Below are 20608 nucleotides of genomic sequence, written 5' to 3'. Positions count from 1 at the left end.
TCTTTCCCTGGTAATTCTGAAGTAGAAAGAGACGGAAAACATTTTTGTTTGTTCCATGCAGTTTCATCTCGCACTTCTCCCCACGCACATCTGAGAAAGCAGCATGATCAAACACAACAAAACGTCCACCCCTGCAAGTAAAGAGGAGGAACAAAACAAGTTGTGAGTTTTAAGGTGATGAGGGTTACAAAGTGAGTCCATGTCATTTTCTGATGTCAGGAAAGCAAAAAGCTTTTAATGAGTCTTCATCTTCTTCAGGCACCCTAAGCTTTGTTCTTGCTAGAAGTCTTAGAAGGCCAGAGAAGAGGGAGGGGACTTAATGAAAAGGATAGAAATACTAAGCTCTGTCCTGTCAGAATTTTCTTTGATAGCTTACAGCTTAAAAACAAAACCACACATCCTCTCCTAAAATCCCAACACAGCCACCAACCAACAACTCTCTTACTTTCTTGACAAACCAGTGATTTGCACATTCACTAATCTTCATACAGTCCTCTAGGAAGAAATTATTTACCAAGTAAAACTAAACAGTTCTTATTAAAGTGTTTCACATTATAGAGATGGAGAGGCAGAGTAGAAGTGTTGCACTAGGGACCAGAATATATCTTGTTGTATTATCATATGTTGTAATTAGGAGTGGGAATATCAGATTCCACATACTTGCATGATACTCACATAACATAGAGTTAGGAGAGTGACTTGACAAATGCTGCCACTTGCTGGCAGGCAGAGGGAAAGGACTCTTTCACCAAAGCACAGACCCAGAAAGAGACAGGTATTTTAGAAGGGGCAGCAAGAATTGTGTTGAAGCACTCACTCCTTCGGCCGAGACAGGAGCAAACAGTCATTAAAAAGATGTAGGTAGATGGGACGGGTGGTGACTTTCCATTTTGGACTCAAGGTGTTGAAGTCCAGTGCTGTCAACTCACCACACTTCACAAGTCGCCTGGACTGTGAGATGAGTGGGAATATCTGCAAGACAGAAATGAACATTCATGTCAAGTGTGTACAAGGAAATAGGTACCCTTGAGTTTTGGATTTGCATTTTTGCCTTTCCCTAGAGGAAGTGTGCTTTCATCTCTCCAGCTGGACAGGAGTAAGTCATGGTAGGAACCTTCAGCCGAAGGCTGACACCAACGATTGGGCAAGAGAAGCACTGATGAAGAGCTGACCTGTGTATGATATTCTGGTTCAACAGTTCGGTGTATACTGGAGAGGATAACAAAAGTAAACACAAGTGACCTTGTAAGGAAAGAGATAAAAGACATTAAGGATAGGGAATGGATGAGCTCACCTTGCACTCAAATTCAATCTTCTGGCTGAGGTAGATCAGCTCTTCAGTGCTCTTCATGCGCTGGACATTTTCATTGCAATCCTTGATGAGCTGCGGAGGAAAACAGACGATGAGTGAGATGGGATCAGAACTGCCTGGTGGGATCAGTATTATTCCCAGGAGCCCCTGAAGAGTCAGTGTAAGCAATAATTCCTTGGGCATCTTCCTGCAAATAAAAGTATTTTTCCAGATGAGCATACTGAGCTTCTCCATACCTACAGTGATCATCCTTCTTTCTTAAGAAAAGTATTCTTTAGATGAAGTCTCTGTAGTAAGTATTGTTTTAAACTTAGGGATACTGAGAAGGATACTAGAGACATCTCTCTTCTTTCAGGTGAGAGAGGTTGAATTGCTGGTCATTTGGAAGTAGATTTTATTAGATGCTCCATTGTAAACACAGGAGGCTGATTAGATAAAACATCAGCCCATTTTTCCACAACCCAGAGCTTGTTGCTAGTGACTGTGAGGACAGGACACAATGAAACAGAAGTACTTCAGCCTGTGAACTGCCTATGTAGCTGCCTGAGGTGATACAGGGCAGCTGCATTAACAGTGTCACAGAGATAACACTGGCTTGAACACAGCTGGAGTCTAAGGATTTCAGTGTATGACATCTTGCCCACCCATCTCAGACTGCAGTGTTTTGGGAGCTGTGCAGCAGGCAGGTGCAGTCCTAAGAGTTTCAAGGAGGCATGTATCATGTTGAACTGGTCTTTAGGTGGAGATTAGGGGAGGGACTGTAACAAAGGGAGTGACAGTCCAAGATCAAACAATCACTAGACAGAACAGAAGCTAGCCAAGAACAAGTCTAGCTTACGCTTGCTGCTGTACAAATTCCAGATAACAAGTTGTTCCAGAAGACTTTAAATCTTCCCTCTGTATTAAATAGGATAGAGGAAGCAATGTAACAGAGTAGTGTCCTGCCCTGCTTTGTTGTTTTTTTAAGCAATATTTTCTCGTGGGAGCTGGGATAGTAGTTGATCACTAATTAGGGACAAAAGTAAGGAACACAAAGAGGGAATGGTAGTTAGGAGACTGGAAAGAGAGAGTCCTGAAAAAAGTAGTTCGGTACCATTGGTGCAGGTTCAGTTGCGTCCCAGCTGGCTCCTACTTTAGTGTTTTCTGCTCACAGCTACCACTGCACATACAGGAGAACCACATGAACACACTCATTTGTTACTGGTGAGGATCAATAAAAAGGACAGGGCCACTTAGGTGCCCTGGAGCTGTTGTGATGCAACATGGCTGTGGAGAATCACAGAAAGGATCTTGAGTTGGAAGGGACCCACAGGGACCACTGAGTTCAACTCTTGACTCCACACAGGACAAACTAGAAGTTAAACCATATATCTAAGAGTATTGTTCAAACACTTCTTGATCACTGTCAGGCTTGGGGCCATCCTGGGGAGCTTGTTCCAGCGCTTGACCATCCTCTCAATGAAGAGCTTTTTTCCTAATACGCAGTCTGAACTTCTGCTGATGCAGCTTTAAGCTTGAATCCAGAGAAGAGAGATCAGCACCTCCCTCTCTGCTCCCCCTCATGAGGAAACTGTAGACAGCAATGAGGTCACCCCTCAGTCTCCTCTTCTCTAAGCTGAACACACCTAGTATCCTCAGCCACTCCTCGTAAGTCATACCCTTTCACCATCTTTGTTGCCCTCTGTTGGACACATTCTAATATTTTTATATCCTTATGCTGCGAAGCCCAAAACTGCACACAGTACTCCAGGTGAGGCCACACCAATGCTAAGTATAGTGGGACAATCACTTCTTTTGACTGGTTAGCTATGCTGTGCTTAAGGCACCCCAGAATGCAGTCGGCCCTTTTGGCCACCTGACTCCACACAGGACAAACTAGAAGTTAAACCATATATCTAAGAGTATTGTTCAAACACTTCTTGATCACTGTCAGGCTTGGGGCCATCCTGGGGAGCTTGTTCCAGCGCTTGACCATCCTCTCAATGAAGAGCTTTTTTCCTAATACGCAGTCTGAACTTCTGCTGATGCAGCTTTAAGCTTGAATCCAGAGAAGAGAGATCAGCACCTCCCTCTCTGCTCCCCCTCATGAGGAAACTGTAGACAGCAATGAGGTCACCCCTCAGTCTCCTCTTCTCTAAGCTGAACACACCTAGTATCCTCAGCCACTCCTCGTAAGTCATACCCTTTCACCATCTTTGTTGCCCTCTGTTGGACACATTCTAATATTTTTATATCCTTATGCTGCGAAGCCCAAAACTGCACACAGTACTCCAGGTGAGGCCACACCAATGCTAAGTATAGTGGGACAATCACTTCTTTTGACTGGTTAGCTATGCTGTGCTTAAGGCACCCCAGAATGCAGTCGGCCCTTTTGGCCACCAGGGCACATAGTTGACTCATATTGAGCATACCATCAACCAAAACCCCCAGATTCCTTTCAGCAGAGCTGCAGAACGGCTTGACAGCCTTACCTTTTCAAGTGCATCGTACGCCTGTGTTGCTTGCACTTCCTCCTCAGAACCCGGTCGAGTTCTCTTCAGGATATTCTGCATGAGAGAAGATGTTTTTCATAACGCAAACAGGGAAAGCTGGACATATGTATCTGGGAGGGGTAGAAGAAACAAGGAGACAGCAAGATGCCAGCCTCAAGGGAAACTAAAACAGTGGTAGGTGATGAGATGTGGAAATAACAAGGCTCGAAATTTGAGATGCAGAGTGTCACTAATAAGCAGCATTGAACAGGGCATCCTGGAAATCTAAATCGTGTTAACTATCATGTACAAGTTACATGGCATAGGAAGCAACCACTAATCCAAGCACAGCCTTATACACAGAATTGTGCTTTGCCTGATACTCCTTTTCTCCTGTTCAAAAAAGTCTCAAATAATAATAATTAAAAAAAAAAAAATTTCACAGAAAGAGCTAAAAATTAATTCATTAGCAACTGGCTGGTTCCCTGTCTAGAAGTCCCCTATTAGTCAATGTTGCAGGCAGAGTAGAGACAGGCTGCCTTGTAGAGGGCAGCCAAGAAACCCTTACTTCATTTTCCTAGCAGGAAGCCAAAAAGGTTCAATAAAATGTAAATCAACATGTTCCAAGAAGACGCCATGAATTATTTATTGAAGCAGTGTTGCAACAAAGTCTTAACCGGTATACAAACTGCATTGCCTCACAGAGGCTATCATATCCAATTCCTGGTGCTGGTCTAATGCACAGCAGGCGTTTACATGATGACAAATGGGTTTGTTTTCGCAAAGGCATACTCACAATATACGCAACAGTGGCTTCAGAGCCATACTTATCACAGATACAACATGAAGGGCTGTATGCAGTCCTTCCACTCAGTGCTTGGAGCTAGCATGTATTTATATGACTTTCAGAGCTGAAGAAGGGTCAGCTTGAGGGAAACTATAGGAAAGCAGAGAATCACTACAGTTACCTGTAGGAGGAGTTTGAGTCGAGTGATGCGCTGGAACGGGAGGATGAGGAAGGATTTAAGTGAGAGGCGCTGGCATACTGGGTCACTTTCCAGTCTCTCCAGGACTTGCTGGAACCCTGCATTTCCATTTCTGTGGGAGCGGTAAAGAAAGAAGACATCCAGGCATCAGAGCAAATAAAGTCTTCCTAGTTATCAGATTTCAGTGAGTGTTGAAGTACTCCAGTTCCAACAGTCAGGTTTTGTCCCTGAGGCAAGATATCTCAAGAAACTGCGTCACTCACCTGAGGAAGAGCAAGTATGTGTTTCTAACAGCTATAGAAGGTCAGTACAACTGTTATTATAATATCTTTCCACTTTCTGCCACAGCCCTCTGGAATAAAAGCCAGAAGTAACACCTACATTTCAATTCCCCCCTATCAGTAGGGCATCTTTCACAGAGACATTGGTGGTTTGTATTCTCACCTTACACGGAACGGTCCAGCTCCAGGGGCTATATTCAGGGCCTGGAAACAGCTAGTTCCCCTCTCTTGCTACTTCTGAAAGGAGCTGCCTTCCCCACTGATGTCTCTCTTACCCTCTTAGACACAGCCACTGCCATGCAGATTTCCATGTTGGGCAGTAGCAGATAATGGGCCCATGGTATGAGAGTAGCACCGGCCACCAGAATAGCCAATTCCATGTCCTTGAAGAGATGGGGAAGAACGTTGTAGGCCCAGTAGATGTTGCCCTAGACAATATCCTGGAGATCTTTTCTGTATGAAACTGAGCCTTCCCTGAAGGGAATCAATCAACTGCAAGACTAGATCTTTCCCAGTCAGCAGCACCTAGAGACAGTGCCTGAATAGCCTGTTGGGAACAATGTCTTCTCTTGGGATCACTGTAGCTTCACTGGAATTGGGTTGTTACAAAGGAAAGCAGTGCAGATGTGGCAAGGAAGCCTTGCTCAGGACTGGGCCTGTGCCCAGACAATGCTTGGTTCTGCCCCTGGGTACAGAAAAGGAGAGCAAGAGATGTTCCACTCCACCACCCAGAGCAAGTGTTGTTTCTGGCCCCAGCATTTTTTAAAGACTTCTGGTAGCCAGTTTAAGCTTACTGACGGCAGACATATTTTTATTAATTACAGAATCACAGAATGGTTGAGGTTGGAAGTTTCACTTGAAAATATCACTTTCTGGTTCTTAGTAGTCTGAAAACCACAGACTGAAAACCACTATCCAGGACAGTCATTTTTGCTCTCTTCAGTAGAGAGTAGATAGAGACAATAGTCTGCAACAGAATCAGATATTAATTAGTCTTTCCCTTTCCAATGCTATGGGAGAGGAGCCTGCAGTAGCTGTTCTGCTGTCCCAAATGCCACTGAACTGAAGAAGGTTCCTGCCTGTTCTTCTGGGGGTGTAGTGTGAGCGCTGGCCAAAAGCCTGTACCTTCTGCATTCCCCATTGTTTGAAAGAATGAATATTCGAGGTGCAGCAAGGAAGTAAGGCAAGGGAGAAGGGTGCAACAAATGAAAAAACTTACAGCAACCGCTGGAAGGTTTGCTCCTGATATGTCTGGTTTGTTACATATGGTAGATACACCCTGCGGAACTCAGGGGCATGTTTCAGAGCCACATCGCACACGTGGAAGGTGAACATGTCCTCCTCAAATTTCTCCTCCAAGTCAAAGAGGAAACTGCAGTGCATGGTTGTGACACCATAAAAGGAGAGGGAAATATCAGTGTTAGTTAGCAAAGCAGGAACGTCTTCAGTCCTCTAAAATCCTGACAGCTCACTTATAAGCACAAGACAGCTCTTTACTTCTAGAGAAAGAATAATGCCTGTACAATGACAATCTAGGCCTAGATATCAGCAAGGAAGAAGCAGAGGTGAAAGACCTCTGATCTTGAGAGGGCGTACTTCTAAAGGCATGGTCAGGAAACAACTGAAATTAAGACATCACCATAATAATCCCACTAGCAGAAATGGAAAAGGTAGCAGCAAACCTTACTAGCTTAGAGATATATGTAGGCAAGCCTTGCAGGAGAAAAAGCAGAACAGAATCCTACAACATACAGGATTCCTTGCATGTGGGGTCATGTCTACATTTTATGACTTACGCTCAATTGATTCATATTAGGTTCTGTCAAGCGATGGCTGTAACATACTTTTTTTTTTCCCCCCTCTTTTTTCTTTTTTTTTTTTTTTTTTTTTTTTTTTGTCAGGGCTTATGCAGCTGCTTCTTTTGTCTTGTATTTGGCAGCAGCTGCATTTGCTTTGGGCTGAGGTCTAGTTAGTCAAGTTTAGTTGTAGTTGAAGCCAACAGGGCATGGCTACAGTAGCATTTTGAACATTTTGATCTGCTCTGTGCACAATTGCGCCATAATACCTGGGACTTAACACCAAGATTTGCATTCTCCTGTCACTTAAAAAGACTAATGTTCCTTTCAGGGCAGCGTTGGTATGCAGTCACAAAGTGCTATGTGTGGGTAATCTACCTTGAAGGTCAGTGAACATGCAGAACAGGAGTGAGAGATGGTATTGATGGAAATGATGGGCTGTGTCTGTGCTTCATGGCACATGTTAGACCCGGGAGTAAAGGGCCTTATCTCACCTGGCACTGACATCGCGTACATCATGAAGGCGGGAGAAAAGCCACTGACGCTCTTGGTTGGTGAGCATTGCCTGGAGCTCTGCTGATCGTTGGAAGTGATCCACTGCCACATTTAAACTGCGCAGGTATGAAGCCTCGGACATTATCAACTCAAACTTTGCCTTGAGAGATGAAAGAAGGGAGCACAGCATCAGTAGACTATGCAAGTCTGAGGAATCTTACGGAGAAGAGAAAGGAGCAAAGCAAGAGAACCTCCCAGAACGTTAAGTAGTGTGTAATTACAGAAGAGAGGCTTTAAGAATGAAGGGCAAGCATGCCACTAGATATAGTTTGCCTGTCTTTAGAAGACAAACTTGTGGTATGACTTAAAAGAAAAATAGCTACCTGCTCTCATTTTACTTTTTATTCCCCTCTACTCCACTTTCACTAGGTTCCCTGTTTTACATGCTCATGCTCACATAAATATTCCAGCATCCACATCACCCACGTTTTTCTCCTTCATGTTTCCCATGCTGTTGTTTTCAGCTCTTCTCTGGATCCTCCCACCCACTTCTCAGTTCCTCTCATCTTCCTTACTCAGTTTCTCGATGAACCTTTTTGCTGAACCCATACGTCTTCCTGTTTCCTCTCAGTGCTGCAGCTCACAAAGGTCAGTTTGGGAAACTCACACGCTACCACAGGAACTGTGGTTTTATTAGCATCTCTCATCAGCTTATGCATAGGAGAATGCTGGAAATCTATTTTAATATTCTCTTTTGCATTGAACATGCTCAAAATTCCTTGTTTTCCTCTCATTACAATTTCCCCATGTCTGTTTTCATGAAGTTACTGATGTGGTCCAGAGCCAGTCCTTCACTGCTCCTTTTCTCTACAATTCTTAACTTCAACATTGTACTACTTCACAAGCACTGGTACCTCATCCCCTACTGCTTACATGGGTAGATATGACCTCTGCATTCAACCACCTGCATTCCCACATCAGGTATTTTTGCTCTCCACTTTAATCACCCTTCTGCGGACTCTTTCTTGACTACAGACCACCCATCTACCTAGTTACATCTGTTCATTACCTCTTGCAGCTTCTGCTCATCACGGGACATATTGAGCAGCATTCTGCTGCCCCGTATCATGGGGATGTCCTGCCAGAGGGACGCATTAGACGAGACTGACAGACGTTGCAAATATGAGTCCTGGGGAGACAGCACTTTCCTCCGTAGCCTTGGGGAGCTTGGGAAACTTGACTCTATATCCTCTGCGAAAGAATCCACTCTCTTCTGGCTTTGAATGGCCTTGTTCAGAACCACATCACTGTACTCCTGATACAGCAGTCTTGCTGTGAAGAGAAGCATATACACTTATACTTTCTACAGCAGCTACTCACCCTCTGCTTCAATCTGGAGAAAATTCTTGTCTCAGATTAGGGTAACTGAATACATTAGACCACATGCACCTGCTGTAAGCAAAGCTCATCAGCTGCCTGAGCATACTGCAGGACTTTGGTTTCACTGCCTCCACTGACCACCACTCTGTAATGCCCCCTCCTTGCTACCATGTGGCAGGAGCCAGTCTCCTTCATGCTCACTGCAAGTGTGAGAGATGATGGAGAAGAGGGGTCTGCCACAGCACTTCAGGCAGAAGGTACTTACAGGAGTTGATCAGTTTGGAGTGCCGGCGTTTGAAGTTCTCCATTGCATCTGCAGGTTTCTTCTCTCTGTCAGGGAATAGGGATTTGGAAACAAAGAGTGAATGAAGAGCACAGTGCCAGACATGACTTATCCAAATCTTAGTAACAGATCTAGCCAGCAAGGACCTCTCTTTCCAACGAGCTCAAGCTCCACATGCTTTACTTAACAAAGTTTGGCTTGATGGAAACACTGTCCTAAAGGGACAAAGGGTTGCAATGGCATCCTCTCCCAGAGGGCATAGACTGGAACATAGGCGTAAGTCATTTTATTACAGTTTTCTAGTCCTTATCGTCATCTTTGGTTCTTCTAGGAACAACGGAGAGCATCAGGTGTCTGTACTACACAGGAATGGGGGCAAATTCTAAGGGGCCTTTGAGAGACTTACCGCAGTATAACTGTTTCTGAACTGACTGGTAGTTCCCTGTGTGCTTTGTGAGCTTCTTCCTCTGAAGGAACAGAAGGGGTTTCTGCATATAAGACAATTAAAAAGTAAGCACGTAAGTCAGACTTCAGAGTCGAGCTACAATCCTAATGATACACAAATACCACTTAACTATACCCCACCTAAGTGGTGTGGTGGTCTTGGGTTGGAGTACAGGTGCCCTGCTGACTTTTACTTCTGGGTCAGAAACTTTCTGATTTTAATAATCCTTGACATTACTTATACTTCACATATGTTACTGAGTCACATTTGCTTTTCATACCAAGAATAAGGCCAACACATTCAAAGATGACAGTAATTCTAAAGCTTCCATCTCCAGTTGCCCAAGCGAAGACATGGCCTGTGGGCTGTATTTGATGCTGCCTTTCCCCTTTCAACAACTTGGGCCAGGCACTGCAGGATTAGTGGACCCAAAGTCACCAGTCATATCTGGAAGTCTTTCATAGACACCGAGTCCCAAAAACTCTCAGTGACTTCCGGAGCAGAAATGCTGGACATGTAAAAAAGTCACTCCTGCAAAGAGTCTTAGAAGGGATGCGGCCTGAGAATAAGTGCCGTTACCCAATTTTCATGCTGATATCCTATGTGAGCATTCACAAACTGCTGTTTGAGTCAGCTTCTGTTTATGTAAAATGGAGAAAGTGCATATTTTTCTTTTGTTTTGTGAGGTGTATTAATCTAATTAAATAGGGTGTATATATAAACAGAGTGTGTGTGTGTGTGTATATGGTGGATATATAAAATTCATTGGAAGCAGGAGGAGGAAGTGAACACAAAGACTGAGCTGCAAGTATGGGTCAGGGGAAAGACAGTACTGTTGCCTTGAATATTTTAAAATTTGGAACCAAGAATTTACAGGTCAAATACATGAACAAATCTTGATTCAAGTGATGCCAAACCATTTACACCCCTCAACACTCCCCTCCTTTTCCTCTGTGCCAAAAATCCAGCATGTTGTGGAGCTTGGAAAATAAACTAAGTAAGAGCGGAGAAGAAGCAAGTATGTTTAAAGGTCACACGAGATACAATAAAGAACAGACACGCATCTTGACAGTAAGTACTGTCTGAATGAACTGCATTACAGAAAATGCATGAATGACATCAGTGATTTGGCTTCTATGTAATTTGGGACCTTGGACTTGACAAATTTGCATTCTTATCTGTAATCTCAAATCCTACGTTCTCAAGAAGATCATCTCTTTCAGAAGGTCAAATTGGACCTAAAGGTGTCAGCTGCAAAATAAAAGGGACGTAGAAAATAAACAAAGAACTAAAACATGCCATAACATATACGGGCTACTGAGAGGGTGTGCATGCGTTTTCCTTACTGCCTGGAAGGAAAGTAAGGATACTTGCTGCTCCAAGTGCAGCAAAATGCAACGGCCATGTGATGGCAGCAGAGATGAAGAGCAGAAGCTCTGAACTGCGCCCCACCAGGAAAACTCATTCCTGCAGGTAGGCCAAAATAGCCCATGTTACTGAGCGAGGGCAACAGACCATTAAACATGGAGAAAGGACAAGAAGAAAAACGGGATGCGAAGTCGAGGGGTGAGGGATCTGTGAAGTGAAATAAGCTCTCTGTTGCAGGTTTTATTGTGAAATGAGGGGACTGAGCCCAAGAGTGCAGCCCTACTCAGAGAACAAGCAGGATGCACAGGTTACAGGGCAGCAGAGAGGAGCTAAGGGAGAGCTGGGGCAGGGAGCTTGGGGCAGGACAGCAATGGGACTACAGGACTGGAGTGAGGAGTATTACCAGAAAAGCACAAGAGCAATGACAAGCTCTCATGCCTCTCTATCATGTTGCCTATTTAATTTACTACACTTTTGATATATGCAATAAATCTGGGGGGGAATGGAAGAGATTACTCACCCTGCAAGATGTCTGATGGTACTGACGTCCTCTTCAGGCCCTGCCGGTGCCAGTCCTTGCTTTTTACTCGGCGTTTAGTTGGGTTTTCTTGATTGGCTGCAAGCTCCTGTGCAACTACCCTGATCGGTTTTTTGTCTGGCCAACTTGATGATTTTTCTAAGGGTGAATGTCTAGGCATTTCCTCCTTTGGCTGAGCTACCAAGTGGTCTCCTCCTCCTTCCAGCCTTTGCTTGACCCTCCTCTCATCTTCTGTTTTCTCTGTGATTGCCAGTGGAGCTTGGATGTTCTTTGTGTCCACACCAAAGATGCCTGCCTGTTGCTCCCATTGCAGCTGCCCTGAGACCTCCTCTTCTTGGCAGGTCATTCTGGTGGTTGGTGGTGATGGAGGGCTGAGCTGGAGGAAGTGGATTGGATTGGTGAATGCTAACATTGGAAGTGGCTGTGCAGACTCTCTGCTCTTGGAGTCTGTGGATCTTATCAGGCCTTCCAGTGAGGGCCAAGAAGGCTGGTCAGGTGAGGATTTTCCACACTGGAGATCCATGTGTTGATCCGCTTTTTCAGGACTGGTGTCAGAGCAGCTAGCCAATGCCTCATTTCCAACAGCAGAAAAGCTTTTGGCCAATAAACTGACCCCTGAGTCATCAGAAGTCTCTGTATCGTGGGTACCTGAGTCACAGAGATCCCACTCTCTAATTACTGGAACAAGGTCATCTTTCTCTGCTACATGTTCTCCATCAGAAGCAGAGGCCACAGTGTTAGAATCAGACACAGAGGCAGCAGTCCGGAGAGGATGGCTTATAGCAGGCTGAATGGCTAGTAACTTATTATCGTCCATACCACAGCTGAGATGTGGCCTGGGGTAGGGTAGAGGAGCCAGCGGCTGGTAACTTTCAAGGGTTGGAGGTTGAGCAAGGTGATTTGCATTAAGCACGGGGACCTGAGCTTGACTGGGTCTTTGGACATGGGGAGGAAGATGAGGAAGCTGTTTGGCATCAGGCTCAGACACCAGAGGTAGGCTTGAGTGGGACACAGGGGACAGAGGTTGTTCTTGCTGGTTCACAGCAAGGACCATATCTTCTTCAGAAGGCCAAATTAGGGTGCTCAGGACACTGGAGATTCTGGATCCAGGTTCTTTTTGGTTTAAGCTGCAGTCAGACTGATCAAGTAAAGGCATCTGTTGTGCTTCATGCTTCACATTTACTGCCGTTTCTCCTCCTTGGATAATGGCACTTTTTTCTGGGGTAGGTTGCTGAATTGCCTCTGGGTGGTTCAGGGGAGTGGAAGTCCTGCCTGGTGTTTGGGGTGGTTCCAGAGGCCCTGCAATGATAGCCACAGTCCTCCTATCCTCAGGAAGGCTCCCGTCAAGAGGAAGATGGCTCATGTACATTACAGAGAAAGAAGATGGGCCACTAAGGTCTTCATGAAATCCTTCCTCAGAAGTAAGAAGTTCGTGGGAAGGGTTGGCTTCCCCAGAATCAGTACTTACAATAGCAGTTTCCCCTGATGTTGGGTCCCGCACTTGTACAGAAGCGGCTTGGTTGGCCGGCTTCTCCACAGAATCTAGCAGTTCATTCAGGTTGGTGCCAGGACAGTCCTCATCGGTCAAAGAGGCTGTTCCACTACCACCCTCTTGCTGTGGTCCAGACATTGAAGCCACAGAGGCGAGCTCTGAGGGTAAAGCTGGAATGAAGTCCTGAAGATCAGTTTTTCCCAAATTTTCTGTAACAGGATAAGGATTTATGGGATCAGGTGGCTCCAAGTTCTTGGTACCAGAGGAAGGGTGTGCTGGAACAAAAGTCTCCAGGTTCTCTGCTCTAGAAGGTACTGCCACCCCTCCACAGAGTGGTGCACCTCTTTTATCAAACTTCTGGACAGCCTTTCCATGCCCATCACTATGCTCGTCCTCCCTGCCCAGTCTTGTCCTGTCATCCCAGTCAACTTCTCCAATATCCTGACCACCAATGGAAAAGCGGCCAGAGTCTTCGAGGTCTTCTGCCTGGTCAGAGATACGGCATGTGTGTGGAGGCACCACTGGAGTTTCATCCACTGAGTTCAGGTTATTTGAGGACAGAGGGCTGACAGTGGGTGTCCGACATCCAGAACCTGCTTCTGTGACATGAGCTTTCAGCAGTACATCCTCACCAGGATGCTGACCCTCAGAGACATGTTCCCCAGGAGGAAATGCTGATCCTGTTTGCTCAGCCAAAAAAACATTCTCCAAACCACAGAAATCCACATTATGCCTGGGAACAGAAGATCTCTCTGACCCGAAAGCTGATGATAGAGTCTCCAGTTTGAGCTCTTCCCTCTGCAGTTGATGTTCCTGCTCTTTTTGTTCCTTGTTTTTCTGATCTTTGGGCTCCAATGATTTTCTTTCTGGCAGATTCTGCACTTTTTGCTGAAGTTCAGACACTGCCTCCTCTTGTACTGGTTTCTTATGCTGTGAAGTATTCGCTTCATCAATATTTTTAGCAGTATCCTTTACTTGGGAGGCACTCTCGGCTGGAGAGGCAGGTCTGCCTTCTGTTTTTCTGTGATCATCTTCAAGATGAAGGCATTTGGAAGTGGGTGAGTTTTCTTTATGAACTGTTACTGTCCCCTGGTCTTTGGCCATACTGCTAGTCCTTGTTTTACCAGCTGAGATGTTTCCTTCTGCTTGTAGTGAACTTATTTGGCTGTCATCTATTAAGGTGGAAGACAACTGATGGGAAGAGGAAGACCCTCTATTCTCTTCCAAATGTTGGAGTGCTCTTATGCTTTCCTTAGCATCTTCAGATGTGTAAGCCATGTCCCCCACTGCTTCCTCTGAGGTAAGCTGCTCATCAGTTGCTAGTGCCATTTTGCTGCTTTCCTTCTGCTCTGCACCAGCATCAACCTCCTGCAAAGAATCCATGGAGACCTTATTCAGAAATGGCTCAGCCTTATAATGTCCCTCTGAAATGGTTTTACACACCAAGAAGCACTTAGGTGTCTCTCTCTGAGAGGAAATGGCATCAGTCAAAGGAGATTTTGGATGCTGGGCTTGAGGGTCTGAGCCATGGAAAGCCAGTTCTGCCTGGCACTGAGGAAACTCAGTGCTGAGGTCCACAGCCTGAAGGATGGCGTTGCCAGTGGCTGGCCCATCCTGGACTGTGCTGAGAGAAGAATAGTCCTGGTTGCTTTCCCGGTCAACCAGCTCTACTTGCTTAAGCTTCAGAGAACAATGCAGTCCACCCTCTTCTAAAAGCATTTCTCCTTCCCATTCTGAGAGTCCCTTTTGAGGCTCTGCATCACCTTGCTCTTGTTCCAGTCTTGCTGACACTTTTTGCACAGGGTTAGAGGGTCTGCCCAGCATCTCTGCTGCTTCCACTGGAGCAGAAAGGCAGTCTTTGGGAGTGCTGAGCTCTGCTCCCTTTGCAGAGTCAGGCAGGCTGGTGCTCATTTTGGCTGATGTGTGAGGGGCATGATGTTCTCTTTCGACTGATGCAGAATCCCAGGCTTCCCCAATGGCACTGCTGGCTTCTGGGGGAGCAGTACCTCCCTCAGCGGTTTCTTCAGACTCCATCAGTGACACATCCTGTTAAAGAAAAATGCATTTTCTGTTACTACTACAGAATGATATGGTGGATCTAATTGGCTTAAGAGACTTTTAAAAACAGGTACTAATGCAGCTGAGAAAACAAAATAAAACAAAACCAAAAATACGTACTTGGTGATAAGAGTTGGGAAACAAATACCAAGACTGACTGTAGGCAAACACCCAATGTAAGCTTGCAGTATGAGAGTAATAACAAAATAAAACTACTAGTGTCTTTTCAGTTTTACATGCAAATCCAGAAAGTTACTTTAGTCAAAGGGCAGAGATGCTGATCTTTCTGTAACAGCAACTGCAACTTATGAAAAGTGTTGGCCATGGCTAGCTACCTCAAACCCAAATGGGGATACCAGAAAGCACTCAGAGAACAAGAAAATAAAATCTCCACTAATTTTTGTGGGGCATGATGGACAAATACTCATGACCTCTTCTAGCGGCTAGCTGAGTCTTAGAGATCTCTGATTTCAACGGGGAAAGGTCTGTACTTTAGAGCTAATGGCTCTCTACAGATCTCTGTGTATGCATCTACAATACAGGGCCTTATTGCAACTGATCACAGGAATTGATTAACAAGAAATAAGAATGTAAGAATTTGATTAACAGATAACTAGGACATGACACAAGACACGAGATATTTGAAGGCTGTAAACCACGTGGGTTGGGAGGAGCACCTCTGGTGTGTGTGGACGTATCTACAGACTACAAAGAAACTGTATCATCATTTAGACTACCCTTTTAGTTTAAAAAAAAAAAAAATCATCTCAGGATTGTTGGACAGTTTCCCAAAGGACATAATGGAATTTCCCATCCATTACTGCATTTGAAGTTCAGACATGACAAAGCACTAGGGAATGTATATTTGGGAAATGTCTGTGAAAAGGATGATAGAATCTGATTCACTGTTTTTATCTTTCTGGCTTCTACCTATCCCACGAGCCACAATCCCTACCTTATAAGACATGAGAAAGAGACAAACCTTAGTGGCTCCCCTCCCTTTTCTTCTGCTTTTGGGACACTTTCTCTAATGTTCCAGCCTGTCTTCTCTATTCCTTATCCCCTGCTTATCAGAAACAGCTCATAAATTGCTGCTTTCGGCTGCTTCACATACACTGGGTACCCTTGCAGTCATACCAGAGCTTGTAATTTGGCCTTGAAGGATCTGCTGCAACGTGCAGCCACAGTCAGACTTCTCCCTGAAGAAAACTTCAGCATTCTACTGCTTCATCCTATCTTACAGCTATCGAACTTTCCTGACATGAATTCATAGTCCTGCATCTTTTGGTCAGAGAAACCATTCCACATTTCTTCAGGTAAAAGCCCGCTAGCTGTCTAGCAGCACAAAAGCCCCAAGGCCCGGCTCTGGAGAGTTCACAGAGCTTGGACAAAAATTATTTTTCTTACTCAAAACAGACAACCAAATCTATACACTTTTTCCTTTCTCTAGCATTCCTAATTTCCTTACAATTTTAAGAACAGCATTTTTTGCAGAGTGTCAACCATTGTTGGGGGTGTGTACATGTGTAACAATTTCAACTTGGGAGGCTCACAAACAGAGAAAGGAAAGCCTCTCCATGGAAGTAGAAATCTGAGATTAGTGGTGATTTCCTGGTGCTGGAGTGGCTCTACAGTCACAAGTAATTTTTTCTGAGCCCAAACTGAAAACAAAAGTAATGAGGGCATGACTACATCTGGACTAATTGTCCCAGTTAAATCCATGGCCAGGGCATGCCTGACCTGAAAGCTGGGTTAGCTTATATTTTCCCTTATGTCAAGTGAAACAGAACACCTCTGAAAGCAATGCACCCATGCTCTGGAGTTAGAACTGAAGCGTTATATACACCTTAATCATGGGGATTTTCAGCATCTTACAACTTTTTAAAAAGGGGAAAAAATTTAGTTAACTGATCGAGTTAACTCATCAGTTAACTTTGTTCCTGAATATATTTCTCATGTAATCTTTAATTTTTGTTTATATTAACAATATAATCTTTCTTACAGAACCAGGCCAAAACCATGATTATTCAGCAGTTTGGATTCCCCCCCCCAAGTAGTGAGTAGTTGTAAATAGTTATAATTTCAACTAAAAGTATGTTTCAAAGAGATATGCCCACTCAGAAGGTTCCCACAGGGCTTCTGCCATGTCTTACTGCTGTCAGTTAATAGCCAGCTACTTAGGTGCTGCCTAAACCGTCTTTTGGAACTGTTGCACACATGAAGGTACAGGACTGTCAGGAAGAAGCTCCAGCACAGAAACAAGCAAGCTTGGCAGAGCACAGAAAGTAGCAGGGTCATAAACTTATAAGCAGCCACCTTGTCCAAGACAGGATCAACTATACTTACGTTGACCCTGACAGGTATGTCTATCCCTTCTTTAACAAAGGTTACACGATCACATCAGACCACTCTTGTGCTACACTGCTCTTAGCTCTTCCTGCTACTTAACTTGAGTCTCCCCTGCTACATGACTAGAAAAGTACTGCTTATCACACCTAATACAGTTAGTTTTCAAAAACAGGCTCCCTGGGAGCAGAGAGACTCTCTAGGGAGACGGGTGGTCTTGGGCACAAGCTGATGGGTAGGAAAGGTTTACTGCTAATCAAGACAGGATGGCCTATAAAGGTCTGAATAGCGAGATCCTCAAACTGAAGCCCACAATCTGAGGGGAAGAAGAACTCTTGCTCAGCATGCTGTTAACAGATGTACACAACAGTGAATTTCTTCTTATATTAAGCTCAGAGACCCAGTTTCCACTTCCCTGGCTATGTTGCAAGGGATTTGGACAGGTGAAAGGACAAGTTTAAAGCTGCATTTGGAGCAGTTCCATGATGCTAGTGGGAGACAGAGTAGAGGGAGGTGCACAGCAGATCAACACTGGAAGCTGCCAAGTGAGATTTGTCTCATCGTATTACTGCCAGGTGTTTTGCACACCTCAGGGAAAGCAAGAAAGACGCTTTGGGAAGTGAAGCGGGAGAAGGGACAGCCAAACTTTCTGCAGAGACAGTGGGGAAGAACTTAATGCATCTAGTCAGGGAAACAGTTAAGCTCGTGCTTGAAGACTGGTTCACAGTAGTGAAAGATGCAGATGTCTCTGCAATAAGGATTTCACAGAGATGAGAGAGAAAATAATAAAACAAGACTGACCATACCTGTAGCCTTCACATACGGAGGAGCTACACACAAAAGCCCAGTAGTGACTGGAAGAGATTGCCTGTGTTATGTTCCCACTACAGGTCAGCTTGGTGCTCCACCAGAGAAGGGCCCAGGAGACCCCCAGGACCTGGGCGAGTGAAACCAAACTTTCAATTAGCATTTGCAGTCAGGCCAATAACATGACAGACAAGCATACAGGAGCTTATCTGGCAGCTGTCAGCTTCTAGCAAGCTACACAAACTCTCCCAGAAACCTCACCATTACCACTGTTGGGGCTTACTAGTCTTTTCACACCTGTCTGGATCAGATGTTGAGCATGCCATCTCTCCGTACTTCTCAAGCCAGATGGTCTGATGGCCCCTGTTTAGATAAAGCTAGCCGTATGTTTCTCCCAGGCGGGCCTGAAAATCCAGGACTTCAGCCCACGTACACGCAGCAGCACGAAGCGGCTACTGCCTAACTCGTAGGTGACTTGGGGTACACAAACTCACTGCAAGCTGGAACCATGGGAGGCTGCAGCTGGCCGCATGCCAGCATGAAAACAAAGGGGCAATGCTTGGTCGTACTGCAGCAGGGAGCACAAAATTTGAGAGGGAAAGGGCGAGGAAGATGGCCAGCTAAGCAAAATGGGACAGCAGTGAAAGCAGTAGTGGACAAAGCAATTCCTGCGATGAAGCACGCATCCATCCACAGCTTTCCCAGGTTACAAAAGGCAATGTGAATGTCATACTTCCTTCCAGCGTGGGTTAATTCACCGGGATGGAGATGACAAACGCTTCTGGTTTTAAATAGAAAGTACCTCACCTTCCCTCCCCCCCCTCCTCCAACAAAGAAGAAAGGAGAAATAACAAGTGCTATCAAGCACAGACAAGCCTTTCAGCTAGCCAGGAAACAAGACAACACAGAATTAAGTGGAGCCCCGAGATCCTCCCCCTCCAAAACCGGGGAGAGACCTATCTTTCAGCCTGCCACCTTCTGCCTCCCCGCAGGTGCTGCGGCCCTGCCGCCGGCAGCAGGGCAGCCCACAGGCCCGGGTTGCTGCGAGCAGAGAAAACCCTGTGAGGACTGGAGCTGCGCCGGCGGCCAGAGACACTCCGCGGGGTGCTGGGCTGCCGGTGGGTGCAGCGGGGGCTATCACCCCGCCTCTCCTCCTTTTCACCAACCCAGCATCTGGCCGTGAGAGGAAAAAGCCATTCACAACCACCTGTCAGCGGCGTGGACAAGGACACTGATTTTCTTACTAAAACAAAGGCTTTCCCAAGCAACCCATGGCTCAGGCATATCCTCGCTGGTGTGGCCACAGCTTGGTGTGGAAATGCCAAAGCCAGCTTTACATGCTGCAGCTCAGGCACGGGAGAGCTCCATGTAGGCTGAAACACCCACCCGAGGGGCAACATGGCTGCCCCAAGCCCCTTCCTGCTGTTTCAGCTCAGCTTGATCATCTCTGTCACACAGTTCAGGTACGCTTGAAAAGGAGTTGGGTCAGCGGGGGCTAGCTCAGAGCCTGCTTTTCTCCACCCAAAATCCAGAGCTCACCGTGCAGGAGAATTGCCCCCAGCGTTACCATCTCTCCCGGGAGGCCACACTTGCTTTCAGCTCAGTGAGACACTCAGGAAAGGGGTCGGAGTGCAACTGCTCTAGGACAAAGCCTGCCCTACCGCCAAGTCCCAGTTTTTATTTTGATACAGCTACTGATGCCATGCTTAGGCCTGCTTTCTCAGCTGGATGCCCCCCTCCACGTGAGAAAGGCCCACTGCACGTACTCCTCTGCAAAGAAACAGTTACCGACCTTCACGCACCACCCCTGGGCTGCTCTATCTCTGCACAGCCCATCGAGAGCCGTGAAGGAGGGAGGTCAAAACTCTTGAGCTCAGGAAGAGATTACACAGGGCACTAGAGATAAGAATGAAGGAGGGAAATAACGTTACGCAGAAACAGCTTGGAGGGTAGGGAGAACAGACGGAGCTTGCTGAAGTAAAGAACATACAGAATAAGAAAAGCAATCTAAACAGATATGTGCCAAAATAACACAGAGTCTACTGCTGTGCTAAATGGTCTATGTGTTGTTAGTGTTCTGAGAACGAGGAGTCACCTTAGGTGTTTTGGGCAAGGAAAAAAACGGAAACCCAAACCTGTCAATAGTGCCTGATCTCCTGGAAGCTACATCTGAGCTGCTACTGGATCTTGGGGAAAAGTGTGAGACCTCCCAGTCACAGCAGTGCAGTTTGCCCAAGTTTTAACACTCCCAGTAGCATCTCACTAGCTTTCACTCATGGTAGGCACACTCAAGATATAACAAACCTATTAATTATTTAATGATTCACTAACTGAGAAAAAAAAAAAAAGGATATCTTTCCTACATTTCTTTCCATTTAAGTGGATTACAATACTTAACGCTAACTTTAAAAAAGAAAAAAAAGCCAAAGAAACATTTTGGGTAGAAAAAATTTCACCTTGGAAGTTGTGACCGAACATTTGCCAAACAGCAAGTGTAGACCATGGCTTGGATTGTACATTGCACATCCCAGAGACGCTATAAAAATCATT

At 45.4% G+C, this 20608-nt stretch overlaps 1 protein-coding gene across 1 annotated transcript in view; it reads right to left on the bottom strand.

The window, feature by feature from the left end:
- The window catches only part of ARHGEF5 (Rho guanine nucleotide exchange factor (GEF) 5), a gene marked incomplete at its 5' end in the record, with an annotated part of 16372 nt that extends 1479 nt beyond the window's left edge, over window positions 1-14893 (bottom strand). Inside the window, 11 exons of the mRNA XM_010289264.1 lie at window positions 1-131; window positions 818-972; window positions 1295-1384; window positions 3784-3858; window positions 4752-4881; window positions 6270-6422; window positions 7341-7501; window positions 8411-8673; window positions 8987-9051; window positions 9411-9492; window positions 11338-14893. The exon at window positions 1-131 is cut by the window's left edge and continues 46 nt beyond it. Of these exons, the coding sequence (XP_010287566.1) occupies window positions 1-131; window positions 818-972; window positions 1295-1384; window positions 3784-3858; window positions 4752-4881; window positions 6270-6422; window positions 7341-7501; window positions 8411-8673; window positions 8987-9051; window positions 9411-9492; window positions 11338-14893 (4861 nt within the window). The remainder of the gene's footprint in view (window positions 132-817; window positions 973-1294; window positions 1385-3783; window positions 3859-4751; window positions 4882-6269; window positions 6423-7340; window positions 7502-8410; window positions 8674-8986; window positions 9052-9410; window positions 9493-11337) is intronic.
- Window positions 14894-20608: the final 5715 nt, after the last annotated feature.

This window comes from Phaethon lepturus, unplaced genomic scaffold, assembly GCF_000687285.1.
Source record: "Phaethon lepturus isolate BGI_N335 unplaced genomic scaffold, ASM68728v1 scaffold42586, whole genome shotgun sequence".
NCBI lineage: Eukaryota > Metazoa > Chordata > Aves > Phaethontiformes > Phaethontidae > Phaethon > Phaethon lepturus.
Note: the sequence above shows the minus strand (reverse complement) of the source record. Positions and strands in the feature narration are given on the sequence as shown.